Source organism: Pararge aegeria, chromosome 11 (genome assembly GCF_905163445.1).
Source record: "Pararge aegeria chromosome 11, ilParAegt1.1, whole genome shotgun sequence".
Lineage (NCBI taxonomy): Eukaryota > Metazoa > Arthropoda > Insecta > Lepidoptera > Nymphalidae > Pararge > Pararge aegeria.
Genome location: NC_053190.1, coordinates 9,682,825 through 9,704,631, shown reverse-complemented (window position 1 = coordinate 9,704,631; position 21,807 = coordinate 9,682,825). Strand labels below are relative to the sequence as shown.

Here is a 21,807-nt window from a genome sequence, read left to right as displayed (position 1 = left end):
TTAGGAACTGTGCCTCGCTGCGGTGGTTTCGAGGACGTTTTAGATTTTATTTAGTTTTAAATAGTTTATTTTAGGTTATATTTATAAAACAATTGTATTAAACGTAATCTTATGTAAATTAAGACAAAGATTTTTTTATTTCGGTTCAGGTTTGACTAAGTACGCCTAAAAAATGCACGTCGGATTGACAATATGCTTTCGAAAAGAATTGATAATCTGCTTAGGAATAATTCTAGGAGACGGCAAAAAAGCCACTGTAACGGTGTCTACACGCCGGCAATAAGGTCTAATGGGTTTTAATTTTGGTGGTTAGTTAGCGTCTTTGATGTAAAGACTCCCTACCTCAAACTAAGAACATAAATTATATTTGTTTATTTCTTTATTAATTTATATTTAGAATTACCCTAATGAGGATCGTAATTATTCAACTGCGTTATGTTCTTATTTATCATATTCAGTTTTCCAAAGTGAATAGTTTTCCCAGTGCGTTTATATTTATAAATCCACGTTGCTGCTGTTGCCCTTGGCACACGTAAGGAAACAGGTGTGTATTAACAGTCTTTAGAGTATACAAAGTGTTAATAAAGACCGAAATAATACTTCACAGGCTTTAAAGGTACATTATGTTCTGTCTCTGAGACTTCTCTGTGTGTATTAAGTAAACCACTGCCATAGTTTTTACGGAAAGTAATCAGATACAGCCCTAACATCACATGCAAAATTAAAATCACGTGAATCCTGTCACTTTATTAGACTGTGCGCGTGTAGGTCTTTTGTTTTCAATAGGGCTTCCATAAGTAAACACTTAGAATGTTTTGAATTCATTTGTATGGAAAAATAAAAATGCTTTTTTTGATTTAATATTTTTGCAAGGTGATTCCTTATGTAATCTACTTATGCATCCTTCAATATTGTTTCGAAATTTGATTCACGTTGTATATTAATATACTTATTTAGGCCATAACTATATACTGAGATCTGATCATAATTTCCGTATTTATTCGATGTTGACTCACAACATCATCTGAAAATCATCATCATTTATTAAAGTTACGTTTTTTATTAAAGTTTTTTCGATCTACAATAAACATAAATAAATGAAATAATTATTTGACACACTTGAGAGTAGGTACAAGGGATGACATTTTTATACAATTTTTTAATTAATGAGTAAAAATAAGTCCCCTAATAGACAAAATAGGGCTCTAAAGATGATTTGCTCAAAACTATCTAGAAACGTCATTGGAAATCCATTTTGACGACATAATAAAATTTAAAAAGCACCTCTGAAAAATTTTTTTTATTTCCTCAATAGGAAAACTAATATTTTATTTGTTTACAGTTTTCCTTATTGGATTTTGGGCTCTTATTAGCGTTTATTTAAGTATCGTTGATCTACTTTAACTTGAGTTTCCTTATTTCTCGCTTTCAAACCTCTAAATGTACATCACAAGATATTGTATTTTGAATGGAGTTTTGTATTCACATCGCTTGCATATCGGTGCCGTTAACCTACTGTGTAAGTGGGATAGTAACACAAATCAAATCACTGAAGACTGGCAACAATCAAGTGGCACGATCTCGTGCGCAGCGGTGCGGTTTTGCAAATGAGGCCCCAGTTCGATTCCGTGTTGGGTCACTTTACTGTTTAAAATCTGAATTCAGTTGGTTACCAAGTGGCAAAATAATACCGATGCTTTAAGTGTGCTATATTACGAGTATATGGTATCGGTGCATTCCATTTTATTTATATGCGCTTAACTTTTCAATATTATAATTTCTGAATTCTATGGTCTTCTGGTCTGGTCGGAGATGATTAAGGAAAACCCTGCCGTTGGAAGAGCCTTTTAGTCCACCAGTTATATGGGTATTGATAATGTGTGTGTACATTGAGGGTAGCCAAAATTAACAAAGCTATCTTTATACTTGTTTTCCAGTAGGTCCTCATAACAACTATTAGAGAGTAAAGACTAGTGTTAAAACACTTTTAATACCTACCTTACTATCAGGTGTGGTCAATTCCAAGCGCCAAGCCGCAAACTTGATTTCAATAAAAAGCCGTTGGAAAGTGAAGTAGTAACATTTTTCATCATAACAATATGACAGCAATCGTCTCGACGCGGTAGGTTTGGGCGTGGGCGTCGATCTTTTGTACACTCCACAACCTTGTAGGGTTGCCAATAACTTACTATATATTACGATATGTATTGTATTGTAAATCGATATGTGACTGCCACTATAGAATAGCTATGTCTTCATTAGCATATACATCTAGCGCTATGATATCCAGCGGTAATAGAGCTTCGGAAAGACTGAGATCTTTTTTTTTTTATTCCTCTACAGCTCTTTATCGCTTAGCGGCACGTCTCTGTCGATAGGGTGGTAACTAGCCAAGGCCAAAGCCTCTCAACAGAAATCCCCAGCAAGCAATTTCGGTGTTATATGTGTTTTATAATTTTTTTGATTAACATCGGGAGGGATTAGCAAACCTGGAAGTTCTAGATAGTGTTCTCAATGGCGTGTGAAGTCTACCAATCTGCACTTGTCAAGCGTGGTGGACTACGGCCTAAACCCTTTCATTCCAAGAGAAGCCGTGTTCCCTGTAATGGTATCTCTGGGTTATATATTCGATTCCCGGCTACTGGTTCAAGTCTGGCCAAAATTGAGAAATATTGGGCCGCTTCAACGAAATTCTCGGTAGTTACCAATAGGGACATTTAGACATTGCCATTTGAATTTGGAAATTGGCGTTGCTACTTTCGTCCCTTAGGGGTGCCGTAACATTTATATACATGAAATGAAATGAAATGAAATTTATATCACATGTTACATATGATTATGTTAATAATTGTTAAAATCAGTACGGACGTTATATCTACCCCTCTACCACTAATCGGCTTCTACGCGGCCTTGTACCGAAACGCGAAATTGTTTTGTCGGTAGGATGGTAACTAGCCACGGCCGAAGCTTCCCACTAGACAAGATAACAAACTGCACTTAGTTAGTAGCAGTAGTAGTTAGTAGAACAAAAAAGCTGTCAGTAATAAACACGGGCGGAAGCTAGTAGGTAGGTATATGCCTACTAATAAATGGACATTGTCGAGCGTTTATATCAACGGCATCCCTGTGTGGTTGTTAATTTGACGTTTCACTGTTCTCAATTGGATCCTACGCGCTGACCCTCCGCGGGCCATTCACAAAATTGCTATTGAGACATCGCTTTTGTAATTAAGGTATTTGATTTGTGAGGTCTGCGTTTATGACAAAACTTGGATATAATAATAATCATAAATTCTTTTATTGAATGCAAAATAGGCCTATGACAATTAAACCGAAAAGACTTTGTTAAAGCTTTGTTTTTAAGGTATTTAAGGTTTTTTTTTTATTTAAATTAATTTGTGATATTTTTCAATAGGTATAAGAATCATCCTATAGCATCATGCGAAGTACTTGCGCATTACTTATATAAGCGGCGGTATCAAATCGCGCGGCAATTTACAAAGAGCAGTTTTCTTTTCATTGCTATTTTTGATTTATACTGTGCTTTTTTTCTAATGAGAATTGGACTTGTTTATGGGTCTCATTAAACTTTTTTTGACTTTAATTATCCCAAAATAGGCGTGAAATAACAGATGCTAGAATTCACTACAAAATATTATGTTATTTTAATATTTATTATTTAAAGCCATGGACGGATTTTTATTTTGTTAAACGTTTATAGCAATTTCATTTGTCATCTCAACGTCAAAATAGTTACAAACGAATTGTTTTTTTTTATATTTTTTTTTCTAAAAGAAAACTAACATCCATATTCTAGAATTATATCCTTGACGCCTTCGCATTACAGAATAATTAACTTTCTCTCAACGTAACCGCGAAATGACGAAGTGCATTCATTTACAAATATAAAAAACATGTAGGATACCTACGTTTTATAGTCAAAGAGCCTTTTTTCCAAACTATTCATTATAAAAGCGGAAATGGGCGCTGCATCTCAGTGCTAATGGCGCGTGAACCTCCACAGGAATCGTCAATGGAGCGCGTGGGAAACGTTTCATGGAGTTTTTATAACATGTCACGCTATTCTCATATCACAAAAAACTATCCGTGTGTTACTATAAATAAATCGACGGCCGCACTGTTATTAACGGCGAATGATCTCTGAATATGATTATCTATGACTTTGAAATTATTTTGACATCGTGTTACATACGTTGTACATGGACTTTTTTTCATGTTATTTTCTTCAGCTTTTACATGTTTCGATTAAAATATAAAAGTGTTAGAGTTTCCGAACCGGGGTATTTAAACTCGCATCTCCCTGGCTATAGCGGCCGTGATTAGCTATAAAAATCAATATATAAGCGTATGTTCTATTAAGAAATAATGCAGTCTCGATCTACTTTTAAAGGTCCATATCGTCCATATTTCAATGAGATCCTAGGCAACTATAAGAGATGTTTTATAAATTTGTGTTTATATTAAATACTCGATGTGCGCTGCGGCTTCGCCCGCGTTAATTACAAGTCGCAGCGTACTATTATATATATTACACTTACTTCAATAAATCAAATACAAAACGTAAAGGTTTTTACTTTTGGGATGAAAAATATCATATCGTAGTAGCAACTCAAATCGTTCAAAGTTGCATTTGAATTCAGTAGTTACACAGTGATGCGCGGCCCAGATACAGACAGACACGAATGAAAAAAATGCATATATTATAACCTAAGCTTTGGGTTCAGTAAAGGTTATAGAGTGCCCTAAAAAAAATTTTTTTTTATTATCTTCTATGTACAGAATTTGACCTGTTACAGTTTTATTGTATATATTTATATACTAGTCTAGGTTTTGATAGCTGTATAAAAAGTCTGACAAGCCGCAGGTTTCATCGTGAAAACGCTTAAGCAGCGTAATTTGCATAGCGCGGCGTCTTTTGCTGTAACAAATAGGTAACCCTTCCCGAAATATATTCAAGTAGAAACAATTTGTTGTAATTATATATATCTGTTCTGTTATAAGATAGCTATAGTTTTAAACAGTAGTCGCTAATATCTGTATGCAACATGCTCCAATTAGCACCAAGAGTCAACATTAACTGATGTGTAATGGCTTTAAGCATAATCTGATTACCTTCGTCTTATCGTATAGCGTTTTTAGTCTTATTGTCAGTGAATTTCCGTTATTTTTGGTAGAATGGTTAGATGTTAGTTACCTGATGATTTTAATGTGTCCTAATCTACACAATAAAACGCTTTTTGCCCTCCGTAAATCCTTTTTATTTGGTCGCTTCTGTCTTACGTTACGTTCGTAATAAATAATTAAAGTAATTTAGAATAATTAAGGTATTATTTATTTATTGTAAACGCTGTTTCTTAAATGAAAAATAAAGGATGTAAAGTCTATTAAGTTTTATTAGTAGGTACGTATTTAATCAGCGATTTTTTCACACAATATACAGTTCAATACTAAAACAATACTTTTCCTATTTTAAAGTCTTCTATAGTGATTCCTACAAGGGTAATACGAAACTATTTTTGCAAGAACCATTAAAATTTCCCTTCGCGTTACGTCATGTGAGCTAAAAAAAAACTTAAATACGCAGAAAAACACAGATTTATCAAAATATTATCTCTGGCGTCATCATTTAGTCTCCCAAACCGAGTTATGGCATTCTCTCCTAGTTGAGAAGGGTATAAGAGCCTACTAACGGCGGTCTCTTCCAGGCAATGGGGTGGAAAGGAAGCGAAATTTCAGGGTTGTAGGTACTGAGTAAATTTTGGCTTAAAAATCTCAATTATACTAGCCGTTAGCCGTAGCTCGTGATTCATAGTCGAACACGCTAACATATATACCAACGAGTCACTTGCGGCATATATATATAGTAACTGGCAGTAAATGGCATTCTGTATTTTTTTTTTTCAAAATAAAACAAGATTTAATCGGCATTCTAGTGATTCTACCTACCATAACTTTATGTAAATAAATAAGGAAAGTGTTCGCAATGTAGTTTAGCGAAATGGCACGCGGGATCCTAGACTAGTCAGACCTTTTACGGCATCAACGGATCTTACATTAAGGCACTTATTAGTACTTATTAGGTTCAGTGGTTACATACTTGCAGTCGTACGTTTGAAAGCGTAAGTTGATTAATATTCGTGAATGCAATAGAGTTGAACGCGATTTCTCTTCGTTTCGTTACGCGATAGTGTGAAGGGCCTCGTATTTAAATTTTAGTCCTTGATGAAAAGAAAACTGGCTCATTGATACCGCATTGACAAGAAGCTATACTTATATTATAAATGCAAAAATTGTTGTCTGTTTGTTTGATTGTTTCTCAAAAATTCTAAATTAACAAGTCACAAACATTTATATAATTAAAAACAAACATTTTATTTTAGATAATTCATAAAAACATATTACTAAATTAATTGAAATGAATGAAGTAAAACTATACTAATAATTATAAATGCGAATGTTTGTATTCACGTTTTTCACTCAATCAGGTCAGAGTGGCTGATCGGAACTGGGTGAAAATTTACACAGGGTAATATTATTCTGCACATACGAGTATGTTATTTTTATCGCGCATTAATGTTCCCTTGGAATAGATTTGTTTTTGTTCTTCACAGAGCATGAGATCGAGATAGTTTTTGCATAATTGTTGTGCAGAGATCAACAGTCATACAATTTAAATTGGTTACCTATTTTCGGCTCAACTGTTGCACCGATGACGATGAAATACAATACAAAGATTAGCTGTCATGCTGTATAATGGCATAGAATAGGTGCTCTTTATTTCGGGAAAACTAACGGCTTCCGCAAGATATTTAATAAAAACGTAAACAATTGCGAGCGAAGTCGCGGGAAATTATTTGAGTAGGTAGTTACAAAAAATGTTGCGTTTATTCGTAAATGTATACATACAAGCGAAAGGAGTAAAACTTGTTTGGGTTGATTTCAAGCTTGTAAAGAATAAAATAAATATAACAAAACAACTCATGTTGTATATCTTGGTGGAATTTAAAGTGGCATAAAGAAAGGGAGGCCTTCGCCTATAAACAGGACACGTTGTGCTAATTATTTTAATATTTTTTTATTATAAGGCAATCTTAAATTTATCGACCAATTTTATACTAGAATAGCTGGAAAGTTTGAAAGCGTTTCTCCATAGTCTCCAAAAACGAATAATCCAATTGCGAGAGGTAACATTTTTTTGAAGTCTGCTATTTTGGGATTATTTAAAGGCTCTACTTTTTTTAATTTAATAAAAACCTCGGTACATTTCTAGCAATAAATAAATATAGAACCCCAGTCGTAGTGGGAGGGAGTTCTAAAATTTTGGTGATCATTCAATGGCCATTCGCGCTAATTTTCGCGTGATGTGTAATAATGTATGGTAGCCGCGTAACTAGTCGCAACTGCTCGATGGCATGTCCGGTATATTTCCATTATCCATACATTTGTTTCTGTCACTAGACGCTTTACCAGTATTTACCGCGCGTTCGTGGTCAACATTTCAAAACGAGACTAGTCCCTCCCTAGCAGATAGTCTTACAATAATTAACAGTAATATTAGTTAGTATTGTATTGTTGAGTGCACTCTGACCAAGGTCACTAGAGGGCATTCATATTCACGTCACTTCCCTTACATACAGGTTGTTTTCCCTAAAGCGTTTAAATTTAATAATTGACAATAACAAAAGCAGAGAAATAGCTTGACGGGCATCGTATTTATTATCCTTCATTGTCTTACAGAAAATTATTAGATACTCTTGTCTCTCTGAGATAAATATAAATACATCTGAGGTTATATTTCATCCTCGAGTTTAGTCCATTATAAGCGGAGTCCGGGGTACCTATATAGATTGCGGCTCCCGATAAAGGCCATTTGTATGAAGATTCAGCTAAACAAAGCTCTTTCTTAGCTGATATCATCTACTGAGAAACGCATATTGTTTGTTATATTCTATTGTGTAGGTAGCCTTTGTTTCTGTTCAACCGACTATATAGTGAGAACATAGCTACTTTGTGTAATGTGAAAACAAAACACGGGGACCGGGGTAAAGTATGATGAATTTATTGGAATAAATAAATAATCATTTATTTGCCAGAATGTGTATACAAAAGGAATATTACAATTTTTCATAAATAGACCATAACATACAATTAAATTAATAGATTGCAATAAAATAAAAATATGACAAAGACGAAAACATATAATTAAAACAATTATATAGTCTATTGAAATTAAAAAATAAGACACGATTAATATTTCTTTCAATCATGTTGTAATCATTGATTTAATATGTTACTAGCGTAAGATCACACTGGGTGTAACATTGTTATAGGAGCCATTTATTGACTCTCAAACATATTTTCATATTCTGTAGAGAACTTATTACATTTTTTTACAGACATGCCATAAGAACTTTACATAAATGTAGCTGTACTTATTTTTTAAGTTATACAACGTTTTGCCACTAGTATCTTTTTGGGATCAAGAACAAAAAATCTCTACATGTCTTTTCTCAGAATGGGAATCAGGGTTAGGCCCTAGTCCACCACGCGAATTACGGATTGGTAAACTTCGCACGCCTTTGAGAATATTACGGAGAACTCGCAGACATGCAGGTTTCCACAAAAAATTTTCCTCGCCGTTAAAAGAAGTGATATTTAATTGCTTAGAAGAATCATAACTCCGAAAAGTTGAGGCGCGTGAGAACTCGGTCCCACCGAAAGGAAAGCCGAAGTCCTGTCAACTAGGTTAACACAGCTTTTTTGTCGACCCTAATATTTTCAAGATAATATTAATACTTATTGTTAAACATATATTACACGATAGCAGTTGGGATACAAAACAACACACAAGACAAAGTAGCCTGGCTTTAATCTTCGCCTTAATATCACAATATTAAATTAATGTGAACCTTAACCCATTTCTCAAGAGATCACCATAGATATACAGCTGATAACATCGCTTATTGTTTATTTTACGCGTATATTAGGTACTCCAAAGATCTGCCGCCTTTAACATTTATATAACAGTTGTAAATCAACTAAAGATTCATTCATATAATTAACTTTGATACCAAGAATTAAGTAGGATGCTTGGTTGTTGTGAAAACGGTAAAACGTAGTAAAAGAAAGTTTAATATTAACATAATAATGAATTACTGTGTTAAACTGCCCTATATGGGCAGTTTGAACAAAACGTCTTTTCTCTGTTTTGTATATTAGGTATACCTAGATAGTAGATTGCGATAAATTATAGTAGTACCTGTCTATATTTATTTCGCATTTACATTAATCTTGATCAATGTCTTCTTACTTCTTTCTTGTGTTACTTCTGCTGTTCACGAATTTCTAAACTACTGATGGGCATTCTTTTTCGGTGCGACCACTTTCAGAGTTATCAATTGGTTTTTTTTTCTAAGAAATTTATAAAACACAAATCTATTGAGAAATTTTTTAATACTATATTATTAACATCGTCCAGTTTATTTTGAACTCTTTAAGAAGCCGGTTTAAAGATATTTATTTCGATAAAAGACACACGTCACTTACAGTATTCATCCCACCAGCTCCCATTGCAGCAGCGTGGTGAGTCCATGCTCTTAAAACGTCTCTCCTATTAGATACCAGACCAGCAGTAAGTCATGAGTATCATGGGAGATAAAGAGTATAGATCCTTTCGCAGCTCCAATGCTTTATATGCTATATTTAGTCCTTTATCGTATGTTATCCCATTTTAGTATTAATAATTATTGTTTATTTTCTGTTATTAATTTTTATATATATTTACAGAACCGCCTCGCGTGACAGCGGCTGTGGGGCCACGTGGCAAGCGGGTACAGACGCCGCAGCCCGTGCGCTCGCCGCCCGCGCCGCTTGCCGCGCCGGCTCCCGCGCAACCGCGCGAACACTCGGTAGCACTCGCTCACGCCGCTAAGGGCGTTGAGGCGCTGGGCGTTTTGGTGCAATATTTAGTTTTCCGAGTAAGTTTGAACTTGCTATATATGTCATGTTCGAAAAATTGGCGTTCTTAATCTAAACTGCGACTGGAAAACACTTTATTAGTGCTTCGCCGTTAGTAACCTCTCTTCTCGTAATTTACTATTTTTTTAAGTTGTCCCGTACAGGCGAGGTAAGATCAATGACTATACAGCCTATTTAGTTATCTGTTTCTATAGCTTTCTCGTCTTAACCTCAGGTGACAATGGCCTGTTTTTCGTCTCGTATAACAATCTACTATTACCATCATCTAGCAAACTTAAAAAAAAAAACGGGTTGCACTCCGGGAGTGCCGGCAGAAGTGAAAACTTGATTATTAATTAACGTTGAGCATGTTTGATATTTTGGAATGGTTAGGGAATAATTTTGCACCAATTGCTTTATCAGTATAAAAGTACTATCATTTATGTGGTAGAATACAATATTCATTTATTGCGCTATCGTACACAAACATGACAATTTATATTACATTAAAAATTTAACACTTTAAAACTATTACAATTATTTTACATTAAAAAGTTTATCTCTCCGAAAAATCAACTTTCATCCATAATTTCAACGACTTTTTCACCATCATCATTACCAGAACTATCATCGCCAATCTCTAAAACTGATACGATAGGTTTATGGTAGCTGAAGTAAGAAACGAACAGTTTTGATTCGAACCTATTTAAATGTCTAATAAAGACCGCATCAATAGTAGTTTTGACAAATCCGTCTTACGCTTTTTCGATCAGGTCACGTGTCCTGACGCGAGTTTAAGATTTTATACCCATTACAGAAAAAGTGCTCAACGCCGCTAAAGAAGTTTTCACTTCAAAATTAAATTAAAAAATTATTTAATTTCAATTAGACTTGTGCTGACTTGTGCTGCTGTGTTGTGTAAGCACTTTTACAACGTAAAATCTGTTTGTTTGTAACACTTCGTCCACCGGTTAGGAAGGTAGACTCTACCAAGGAGAAGCCGGCTAGAAACTCAGCAGTTGCTCTTTCTGCAATATCATTTGCAATTGAACAATATCTTCTCTCTCCCGTGAGATGAAAGCGGAGCCTGATTCCAAGCAACTCTGTCAATGAAAATATCATCTTTTGTATATAGTAATGTCGATTTATTAAATTTGTATAAATACATTGTTTAAATTTATACAGAAGTTTAAGGATATATTCAGCTCCACAAAAGTTTTCTGTTTATTATTCAGGCGATATGCAAATATCACCAATTTTCATGTAAATTTTCAGTTGGATGCGCTAAACAGCGGGTCATGGCGACAAGAAGCGGAGCGGTGGCGTGGCGTAGCTGCGGCCGAGCGGAGTAGCGCGACTCGCGCCGACCGCGATCGGCAACAACGTGCACAAAAAGATCTTGATACCAGTACGTACTTATCATACTTATGAAGATACTAGCTGTTGCCTGCTACTAACGATCAGGGATGTGGGTTTAATATGTCACACCCCTAAAAAGTTAGTCTGCTTCTGTTCTAGGCTGCATCATCTCATACTATTAAGTCTGGGCGCTTGTCGGTTACGAGAATCCCACGGGAAGTGCTGTTTTTACGGGGCTTCAAAGAATCTGATGTCCGTCTACAAGATGCAAGCATGCATAAATTTGCGTCATTGGTTATGATTCTATGCTTTAAAATTTATTTTTTTGTAATGCTGTGTGTACGGTTCACGGGTGTTTTCCTGATATAATGTTTCCAACCAATGTAGGATACAAGCTATAGCCTTAATGAATTTCATGAAGACAGATGCAACGGTTGGTTGGTTGTATGCCAACAGGTCACAAACATCTAAACAAACTTTCGCATTTATAATATTAGAATGAATGTCACGTAAATTTCCTAATGCAACGTGATAACGCTGTTGCATCACACGTCCGCACAATTTAAAATATATCATTATAACGGCTAAGGCTCCTTGCTCAGTAATTTTCCGGATAAGCTACAAAAAGGTCGTTTTTTAACTAAACATGGATATTCTCGTATAGTGAACAATCGTATGGTGTACATGAAAACAATTGTCAAAAAAGTTACTGAATGCGAGTGGTATGGGAAAAAGAGTCTTGTTATTACCGCCAAGACGATTTTACGCCATCGCAGATGCGGGTTTGACGAATCAGAGCAGCTCTTTCCCATACCAGAGCAGCTATTGTTAAATGTCGTGCAAATTATGTATATTTTATTATTTGTGATCAAAAAACATAAAGCATCGATTGTTTAATTAATATGATTTCACATTTCTTGCTACCTGATGTATGCTAACAGGTATGCATAGTAAGAATAAACGAATTATTTTTTGTGGAAATAGACTGCATGATGGTAAATAAATAGAGGCTTAGTTGCTATTTGAGTATTCTGTATAGATTTAACATGAAAAAAAAAAACATAAACTATGCAGTTTATTGTGTGTTTCGCTTTAAAAAAAGAAACAGTCACAGTTAAAAAGTAGTAAAAAACCCCCTGTATTCAACCTGCCTTGCATTATCATTTATTAATTCATTGAAAATTCAAGCTATGAAATAATTAGGTACCAATTCTAAAATGATTTAATCGTATAAGATGTGCCATAATTATCTATCAATCAAGGTCTAAACCCATTTAGCTAGAGATTAAAAACAATTTCACGCATACCATGCATGAAATGCATTTAAAACGAGTTCAAATAAAATCGTTCAAATTTGCTCTTCATTTTGAGTCTTGTAGAATTTTGGAGTATATGTTTGCATGCTCCTTTAGTGCTTGTATATAAAAATCACCCGGTTGAAATTGTGTAGAAAATTTCCCAGATACGCGTGAACACAGACAATTTTCAATACACGGTTCAAGTTCAAACACTCATATGTTAGGATAGACCCCCATATTTATTCATCGAGTTTCAGTTATTTATCGAATTCACAGTCGCAGAATGCCTGAGCAAGATCTCAGAGCTAGAGATGGAGGTTTCGTCCAAGGAAGAAGCAAATGCGCGACTGCAAGCCTCACACATTGAGGAAGTGTCTGCATTGGCGAGCGACGTAAAAGGGCTAAAGGTAAGAAACCAAAGATGCCTCGATCGGTTCGTGGGCCCATTGCCAATAGCTTCACGATCTGTTGAGCTACGTCAGTACTAATTACGGATATCCTATTAACTTTCTCATTTCTGCTTTGAGAATAGCTTTCTTATCGTGCATAAAATAAGGAACCCTTAAACGTACAAGCCACTAATAATCCGAAACATCATCACCATTACCAACCCATTACCGGCCCACTACAGCGCTTACTCTTAGGTCTCCCAGAATGAGAAGGGTTTTGGCACGCTGGCCAAGTACGTATTGGGAGAACTCTCAATTTTACTCGAAGAATTGTCATGATGACACATAATTTAATTTTTTTTATTAAATGTAGTTAGTATTATGTTCTGGTGTGTCTTATGAATAAATAAATAAATGACATATTTTGAAAAACTGCCCTATGTTGTTCTGAATGAGTACGTAGCTACTATGTAAATAAATATCCTATTTTTGCAGAAATTAAAGTTTTTAAATTATATTTAAAAAAAATATTTTCCGCGACAACGTTTGCCGGTGTCATGGCCGCACTCGTGACGGCATAGGCAAATTAGAACTACATGCCTTAGCAATTCCTTTTTCCATAGCGAAATATTATTGATTTTGGTATTGTTAACACAAAAACTAGCAACTGATAGTTTCAATCACAAAATAATTAATATTCGCATAGGTACGCAAATAAAAAGTGCAGAAATTTTTGAACTACCTACCAAGTAGTACGTTCAAAAATTATGTTTATATAGACGTTAGGTAATTCGACACTCACCTGCCGTCGCGGATCGCTAGATTTTGCAGTTTTGTTTATTGGAAATGAGTACCAATCTCACTTCGAATATCATGTAGAAAAACGTATTTCGAATTTCTTTTATCATGCCTATTCTTATAAGAAAATGTGTCAAAATAAAAATTATGATATTGGTTTTCAGGATACAATAATGATCCTCAAGAAAGAAGTAGCTGAAAGCAGAGCACGACTGCACGCACACAGTGAAATCGAGCGTACCTTGCGCGCACAGCTCGAGGCAGCGCGGGCAGAGATTGAGCGCGCCAAGTCACGCAACTCGTCGGCAGACTCGTCGCGCGACCGATGCAACATGTGCGACGCGGCGTGCGATCCAGTTTACTGCGCAGCGGAAGAGTACGAGTTGCAATTGAACACGAAGGAAGAATTGAGCTCGGATGCAAGCGAATTAGCTGCGGAGGTTTGTGAACTTTTATGGAATTCTTAAAATTATTTATCCAGTATCCAAAGATATAAGTAATTCGGGTTCTCCGTGTAACCTTACGCTACGTTTAAGCTACGTGAGGCCTTTCAAGTTTATAACGAAATTTTAATGTTGATAAATACAATAATAGGTACGTCTTACGGATTCTTAAAGAACCGTCTCTTCGTCGGTTGCCTAGTTTATAGTTGTCTCAAGGGCCTGTCAGATTAAGTATATTACTGCAGCAGGCTAAAAGTGAGAGTACATCTTTGTTTTAATACTATTCAATACTAACCCGAAGTTATTAATTGATGTTATCCAGCCCCGTGCCGGAGGACAGGTTCAGTTGTCATTATTAGTATAACTCAGTACCCACTCCACACTCTTCATGCCGTTGTTTTGGTTTTGGCTTATTTCTTACGGCCAACCGCCTCTTTGACACCAAACTGCCTTCGGAATTCGATATTCGACACTTAAGTGACCGGTTTAATATGGCCGGATTGATTTCAGTATGCAATGTTGCAATTTTAACTTTTTGTTGCATTCGAGTCATTGAAAAAACACTAACATACATAGTAATGTCTACATAAATACTATTTTGTATTTAAATATAAATAACTAAGTTAATTAGTCAGGAAAACTTTCCGAGTTTGTTTTCTATCTAGAAATTTTTACTTTATCGTTGATACACGATAAAGTAAAAATTTCTAGATAGAAAACAAACTCACAAAGTTTAAGTTAATTCAACCCCATTTAACAGCAATATAATATACTGAGTATGATTGTTGTTCCACTTTTGTTTTTGTCAACAGGTGCGATCTCTGCGAGCCGTAATCGAGTTGAAGCAAGCCGAGATGGCTTCATTGCGCGATGCACGATCCGAATTATCAGTGGAGAGGGAGAGGCGAGTGGCAGCCGAACGTGACGTATGCTCTGCTCGCCACGCAGCCGAGGAGTTACGCGAACGTGCTGCGGCGAGACAGCGAGAGTCGGACCGCCTGCGTGAGGAGAACAGGAGGATCAGAGAAGCAGCGGCCAGAGACCGAGACCACGCAACACGCCTGGTAGCGCTAAACGAGGAGCTGAGATATAAACTCAGACAGAAATCTCAGGTAAGCTTTATCTCCCTGTGATTTTGGTGTTCTAAAATCTACAAATCGAAAGTATCTATAAAAAAATGCAAATTGACTGCAGACAATCATGTGCTGTGCTGCTTAAATAATAATAAAATATATCCTGCAGATAGGTACAAATTGTGAATATTGGTGTTTGTTTTCTCCCTACTACAAGTGTATGTACCCATAATAATGACGTCATATGACGTTAGGTTAGGCTTTAGGTTAAAAATATAAGGTAATACACATTTTTTATTTTTTATTTGGCCACGTTGTACAACCGCTTTTATAAAGGTTTTTTAAAAATCCCGTGGGAACCGTTTTGTCCTGGTATACAAAGTAGCCTATGTACTCTCCGTGCTTTTGCTAACTCTATGCTAAAAATCTAGTCAATCGATTGCTTATTTTGGGCGTGAGAACAAACACACTTTCGCATTTATATTAAACAAAGCATTATCTTCTTATGTCAGGTGGTGTCACTGCTAGCCGGTGGTGGATACATAGAGCGGACGCCAATGCGTACACGCACATCTTCAGGCGACTCAGCGCGATCCTCATCGCCTCCCCCGGACTCGCCGCCGTCCCCTGCGGCATCACCAGACCCCGACTCGCCCCCGCTCCCCGCCGTTAAGGGAGTTGTCGAAAAACCCGACTCAGTCAGTTGGGTGCTCGAAATTGAAGAAACTCCAGAGGAAATGGCTACGAGGTATGTATTAAATACGCTTTCTTCCTTCCTTCTTAGACTAACATTAAGTAGAACTCCACTTATCGTTTATCCCCCGCTGTCCTGCATATTCTAGTCCACTTTGCCCGGTTTTTGAGCATCACATTTTTTGACTCTATTGGCTCTTAGATCTGCGTTCACTATGCGCTTTCTTGAGCGGCCGCGAGTTTGAACTCCATAGACTGCAATGTTGAGGCATCGGTTACAAATCTTACTTCAAGTCTCCGTGCAACATGGCCATACCATTTGAGACTTAGAATACTTAGAATAGAATAGAATACTTCCTGAAACTAACTCCAATATCTCGAATACTAAGCCTACTAAAGCCTCAATTTAAACATTGTACCTACACTGCTCACGTAACAACACGTAACACCTAAACTTTAAGTAACCTTAAAGTTTACGGTTCCGGTAACCTAGACACGTCAGTAGACTGGAAAGGGTAATTCAAAAATTAGCCTTTCATGCGTATTAATTTATTTAAATAATATTTAGTTGTAAAATAACTTATATTGTACCAAAATTAGCGTAGATACTTTGGTGCATACCTGTAATCAAGAAATTAAGTAACCGACTTAATTATTAAATGTTCTGACATATTTTTTAAACATATGCATTGTCAGACGCCACGTAGTGACGGCAGATCAGAGTCCAGTTATCACCTCTTCCCGCGGGTGTCTTACGAGGCTACTCAGGGATTTATAACGGAAAACGGGTAGCAGCGTCCTCTGTGCTACTACTTCTATGTACTATTCACCAACCCGCGTGGTGATGATGGGCAAACCCTCCTATTGGGAAAGGCCTTTAGTGCTGCAGTGGATGGTTTTTTTTTGTTTTTTTTAAATTCCTGCCACTTTGGAGTATCCTCTAACACAAGTCAGAGACCTTGTTAAGCAGCGCAGTTTTCTTTGTTTATTAATTTTAATTTGAAATAAATAATTATAAATTTTAATTAATGTGCTTTAGTAAATACCTTTATTGTTAGCATATTATACATCAATTAATGTTATCTAAGTAAATATAAATATTCTTATAATAAATATAATACTCTAGATCTATATTACTGATCCACAATATTCCAACAATAACTTATTTCTGTCTAATTATTATTTATTGTATATTGTGCTATTTTAGTGCAGACTTCTAAAAATGTTGTCCGGTATTTTTTATTTGTGATGAGTGTTGGTAATGTTTCTGTTGCAGTGGACTGTTACAGGCTATTGATGATTAGCAGATCTAAAACTGCCTTCAGAATCTTAAAACAATTTGAACTCAATTCCATAATCTGCACTTCGCTTTGATGTTCTTAATAAATATTTTTTTTTTTTTACTATTTAATGTCAAATTAAAACGATACGAATATATTACTTATGCCCCTAGGCTAGCACGAAGATCTTCGTTCCGCGCAGCCGCATCCCCCAGCGGAGTGAAAAGGAGAGGAGGCGGGTCGCCAGGCAGTGGCTCCCCCGCTCCGGCCTCCCCCGCACCCAACGCCTCCAAGCTCTTCAGGCCTGGAGACCTCGACTTCCCACCGCCCCCGCCTCCCCTTAAGGAATCCGCAGGGGAGGCGATATACATTTACGACGACCGTCAGTATTGAAATGAGTGCTTATTTATAAGAATACCTAGTCTTGTGCGTGAAGACCACGCATTGACCGCGTCATTGGGACTCGATGATAGATAACCGATATGATATTCTTGCCGGACTTTCTTCATTTGCATGGACAAGAGTGATTTATTGTTTTATTGGAACTATGGGACCCAACCGGATCGTTTTTGTACTTTTAGAGTTTGTCCAGACAGCGTGTCGCACGCAAGATGCTGGACTTTGTGACTATGCTCAGATGAGGATAGTATTACCGCAAGCGTTTTAAAAGCGGGTTCGATCAGTTTCCACTAAAGATAAGGATTTTTTGGAATTGAAAACTATGTAGTGCGAAATATTATTTGTACCTTGTTGATATTTTTTTTTGTCAAATTAATGTAGAATACGAAAATAAACATAATATTCGTCTGCCTTGTATTCAATACGCAGTGTTACATAGAATATACCTTTCTAAGTATCTTGAAACGCGGGTATGTAAACGAGAATTAAATGAAATATTATGATAGATGTTTGTGGTACATTATTTCACAAGCGCTCGTTTTTACCGCGTTCAGTGGACAAACTCTTTTTAGCTGCTTAGGCGCAAATGTATGAGTAGGTATCAAACCTGTTAATTGATTTTTAGATTTAAATAATATGCTCTGCATGAGCTTCTTTGAATTCTCACTGTATCGAAAGATAGGTAAGCATAACTATTTATAAAACGGATTTTACCTATATTATTTTATGTAGTTTTAATATATGTACACGTTTATAAACTTTCTCAAATATTGTAATTATGTGGTGATATGAATATGTTTTATTCACCAATGATATTATATTACTTCAACCGATTATTATTATAGATAATAATATAAAATAGATATTAATTATTGAGTTTATCTCATAGGTTATTTCCGCTTCTGATCACTTAGTAGTAGCGCTAAATTTGTAAGTGCATGGAAATGTGAAATGATATGCGAGTATAAAGTCTAGACTCATTTATAATACTTTATCTATCTGCTTTTCTCAAAATCTGGCCTCAGACTATATTTTATCGATCGGCAGAGTTTTGTTGAAAAACATATGTATGTACCTGTGTGTTGCGCCAATAGATATAGGTATATTTATCAACTATTTCTTAGATCTTATACACTAGGACTATTTTAATCTTAACTATTTATTTATTCTTTCTTTTATACCGACGTTTTTTTCCCGTCTTGTTTCTAGATCTTGTATGTTATCCTTTATGTTAAATTTTTTATATTATATTCTATTCTATTGGTGCGATAAATGTTTCGGATAGCTTGAATCTGCAATATTTTAGATGCCTTTATTAAATTTTATTGTCAGTTGTAGTACCGGCATCTGCTTAGATTAAGTTTTGTAAGTTACTTCGTATTGTTTTATTATATTTGTAACTTAATGATTATAATGGTTGTTGTTTTTATTATTGTGTACAAATAACAATGAGAAAAAAATTAACGTAGTTTTAAGAGAAATTATGTCAGCGTTAGAACAAAATAATTTGACGCTTTTTTTATATTGATCAATGCTTTCCTATTTAAGTTATCTTGAGTTATATGTTATGGTCGTATCATTTAAATCTATTAGTAGGTTTACTGTTCTAATTTAAACAACACTGTTCAAACCAAAGAGTCTCATTCATCTTAACTCTTTGTCATGTTCCTTAATTATTACGTTTCTATGTGAACCTGATGTTTGCATGCGCCCATTCAGGTGATTTATTATTATTTATTTTTAAGCTAAATAATATGAATAATACCATTCCAAATTAAGAATTGTAAGCGAAAATAAATACATGATTAGAAGAATATCTATTAATACATAAAATAAAGTATGTGAAAATAATTCGTTTTTTATTTCTAGCCTTTTTTCTTAAGTTTCTCTATTCTGTTTATGACTTTGATTAAGCATGGTGAATAGACAAGGAAACTGTAATAATAATGTTTAAAAATTAAAATGATTAATAGTTTTCCCCCTACAGCTTAAATAACTTATACTCGTACCTCAATAGTTATTAGGTATTTCAGCAGTAGGTACAGATATCTGGGAACTATTACAATATTATTTTTTAAATAATCTAAATGTATTACAGTTAAATATTTGTACACCATTATCGATAAGATAATAAGGAAACGGTTATGTATTATTATATTCACTTAACTGTACCTACCTTTGCTAAATAAAAGATTGGAATCTACTAATAAATATAACCTTATCTCAGTACTAGTAACTACTTAAATAAATTATTAATTTTCGTTAAATAAAATGCCGTCTTAAGTTTTCTACTTTTAAATCTGGTTTATACAATAGCATGTAGAATGTAAGATGTGACGTCAATAAGTTCATCGCCCAAGCGCGCCTCTGAAGGATTCGGCAACGGCCAGGCCGCAGTTGATTAAAACCTGAGGAAGCTCAGTCAGTACGCAGTTTCATCCAGAAACACACAGAGTTCTCAGTGTGTGCCGCACACGACCACTCCGTTTCCCCCAACTGAGCGGCATGCATTTCAATGTATAAAAAATGGAGTAACGTCACTCTTGTTTGGTGCAGATATGGGGATTCCACTACGCCCCCATTAATTTTCTTTTCGTTGCTTCCTCACTTTACAACTTACGCTGATGCCTTTCTCACGGAAAGGTATATTTTTCTGTATAATGTTCGAAATAAAATAATAGTAGGTATAATAACAAGAACGTAATCTATGGGGCGTGGAGAGAATATAACAACGAAATAGTCGCAAATATCGGTCAATTAGATGCGTTATATTGTAGGCGTAGATTTGAGCATTGATGGCATACAAGATGGCATAGTAAATTATTATCATTGCGGCATCCGAAGAACAAAGGCCTGTTGGCATTGTTCATACAATTAGAGCTAATTGGTGTAACTACTGTGTCCTGTGCTCCCAGTTAGATCTCCTGATCTAGGACATAAATGTATCCAGCGGTTACCCGTGATCTCGTCCGCGTATTATTTATGATGTTATAGTTTCTCTTACAAACTAGGTATTTTACTTTAAACTATATATCTCTCTTTTCAATTCTTTAATCTTAAAAACGTAGAACCGATGTTATTTTCCATAATCCCTTTTACCCCATTAGGGTGGATTAATGACATTGTAAAAACAAAAAAATATCTCACGTGTTTAAAATTTTGAATAGATATCGACTGTTGACATTAAATAAATATGTTACTCTGTACTATTATAACAGATTGCTTCCTACTCTCTCACTTACGCTGACTTCCCTGAACTGGTTTAAGTAAAAAAAAAACTAAAAAAATATAGAAGCCAGGACAATGAAATGTCTTTTGGAATTTGGTAAGCTCACTGTACTGTTACATTGATTCAATATGTTACTCTACTGTTATAACTTTTACCTAGTGCCGGCAACATTTCCCTGTTTTAACTTAGGTAGCTAGGTACTTAACCCTAAACTTAAACCCAATACAAGCCAGAACAATGGAATGGAGCCAGTATTAAAATTTGCATTCCAAGTAGTTTAATTTTAAAAAGACAGCGATTAACCAACTAAAATAAACGAAATGAAAATAAGTAAAAAAAATTAGGTTTTCAGGTCGAACAGGTTTACGAAATCACGATTAGTAAATTTATGTAAACGAAATTCGCAAACCTTCAGCGAAATAAAGATAAAACTCATGATAATAATATACTGGCTCTTTGTCATTGTCACTGTCGAAAATGTATGTGTCTATATAGATATATTTAATTTAATCGTAAAACACGGTTAAAAACAAATTGTTACATACAAAATTATAGTAGGTAGGTGGAATTAATAACGCCTGTAGTCGAACTTTGCGTAGCTCAATAGGTTCACTTTAATAAGAAGCATAGATCAGATGGAAAACGTCTTAGGTATTTCTCTTACGGTTTATTAAAGTACTTTTAATTAATTATTTCCAAACAAATACTTAGATCGTTTATTAGGTCACTTTTTGCTCTTATCTTTGCTAATAGTATCGAACTAGGGATTACAGGCGTAGGAAGTCACTGTGGTACATTCGCTGAAGTAGATACCTACCAAGAGCTTCGTGTTGATTGGAAGTTCAAATGTAAATAGAGCCTGCAGCCT

General features: G+C 35.3%; 1 protein-coding gene across 1 annotated transcript in view; it reads left to right on the top strand.

Annotated features, from left to right (window-relative positions):
• The window catches only part of LOC120627343, a 133,877-nt gene extending 114,316 nt beyond the window's left edge, over positions 1 to 19,561 (top strand). The window contains exons 6-12 of the mRNA XM_039895327.1: positions 9,808 to 9,998; positions 11,254 to 11,386; positions 12,912 to 13,042; positions 13,987 to 14,262; positions 15,078 to 15,377; positions 15,851 to 16,086; positions 17,485 to 19,561. Coding sequence (XP_039751261.1) covers positions 9,808 to 9,998; positions 11,254 to 11,386; positions 12,912 to 13,042; positions 13,987 to 14,262; positions 15,078 to 15,377; positions 15,851 to 16,086; positions 17,485 to 17,704 — 1,487 coding nt within the window. The 3' untranslated portion in view covers positions 17,705 to 19,561. The remainder of the gene's footprint in view (positions 1 to 9,807; positions 9,999 to 11,253; positions 11,387 to 12,911; positions 13,043 to 13,986; positions 14,263 to 15,077; positions 15,378 to 15,850; positions 16,087 to 17,484) is intronic.
• Positions 19,562 to 21,807: the final 2,246 nt, after the last annotated feature.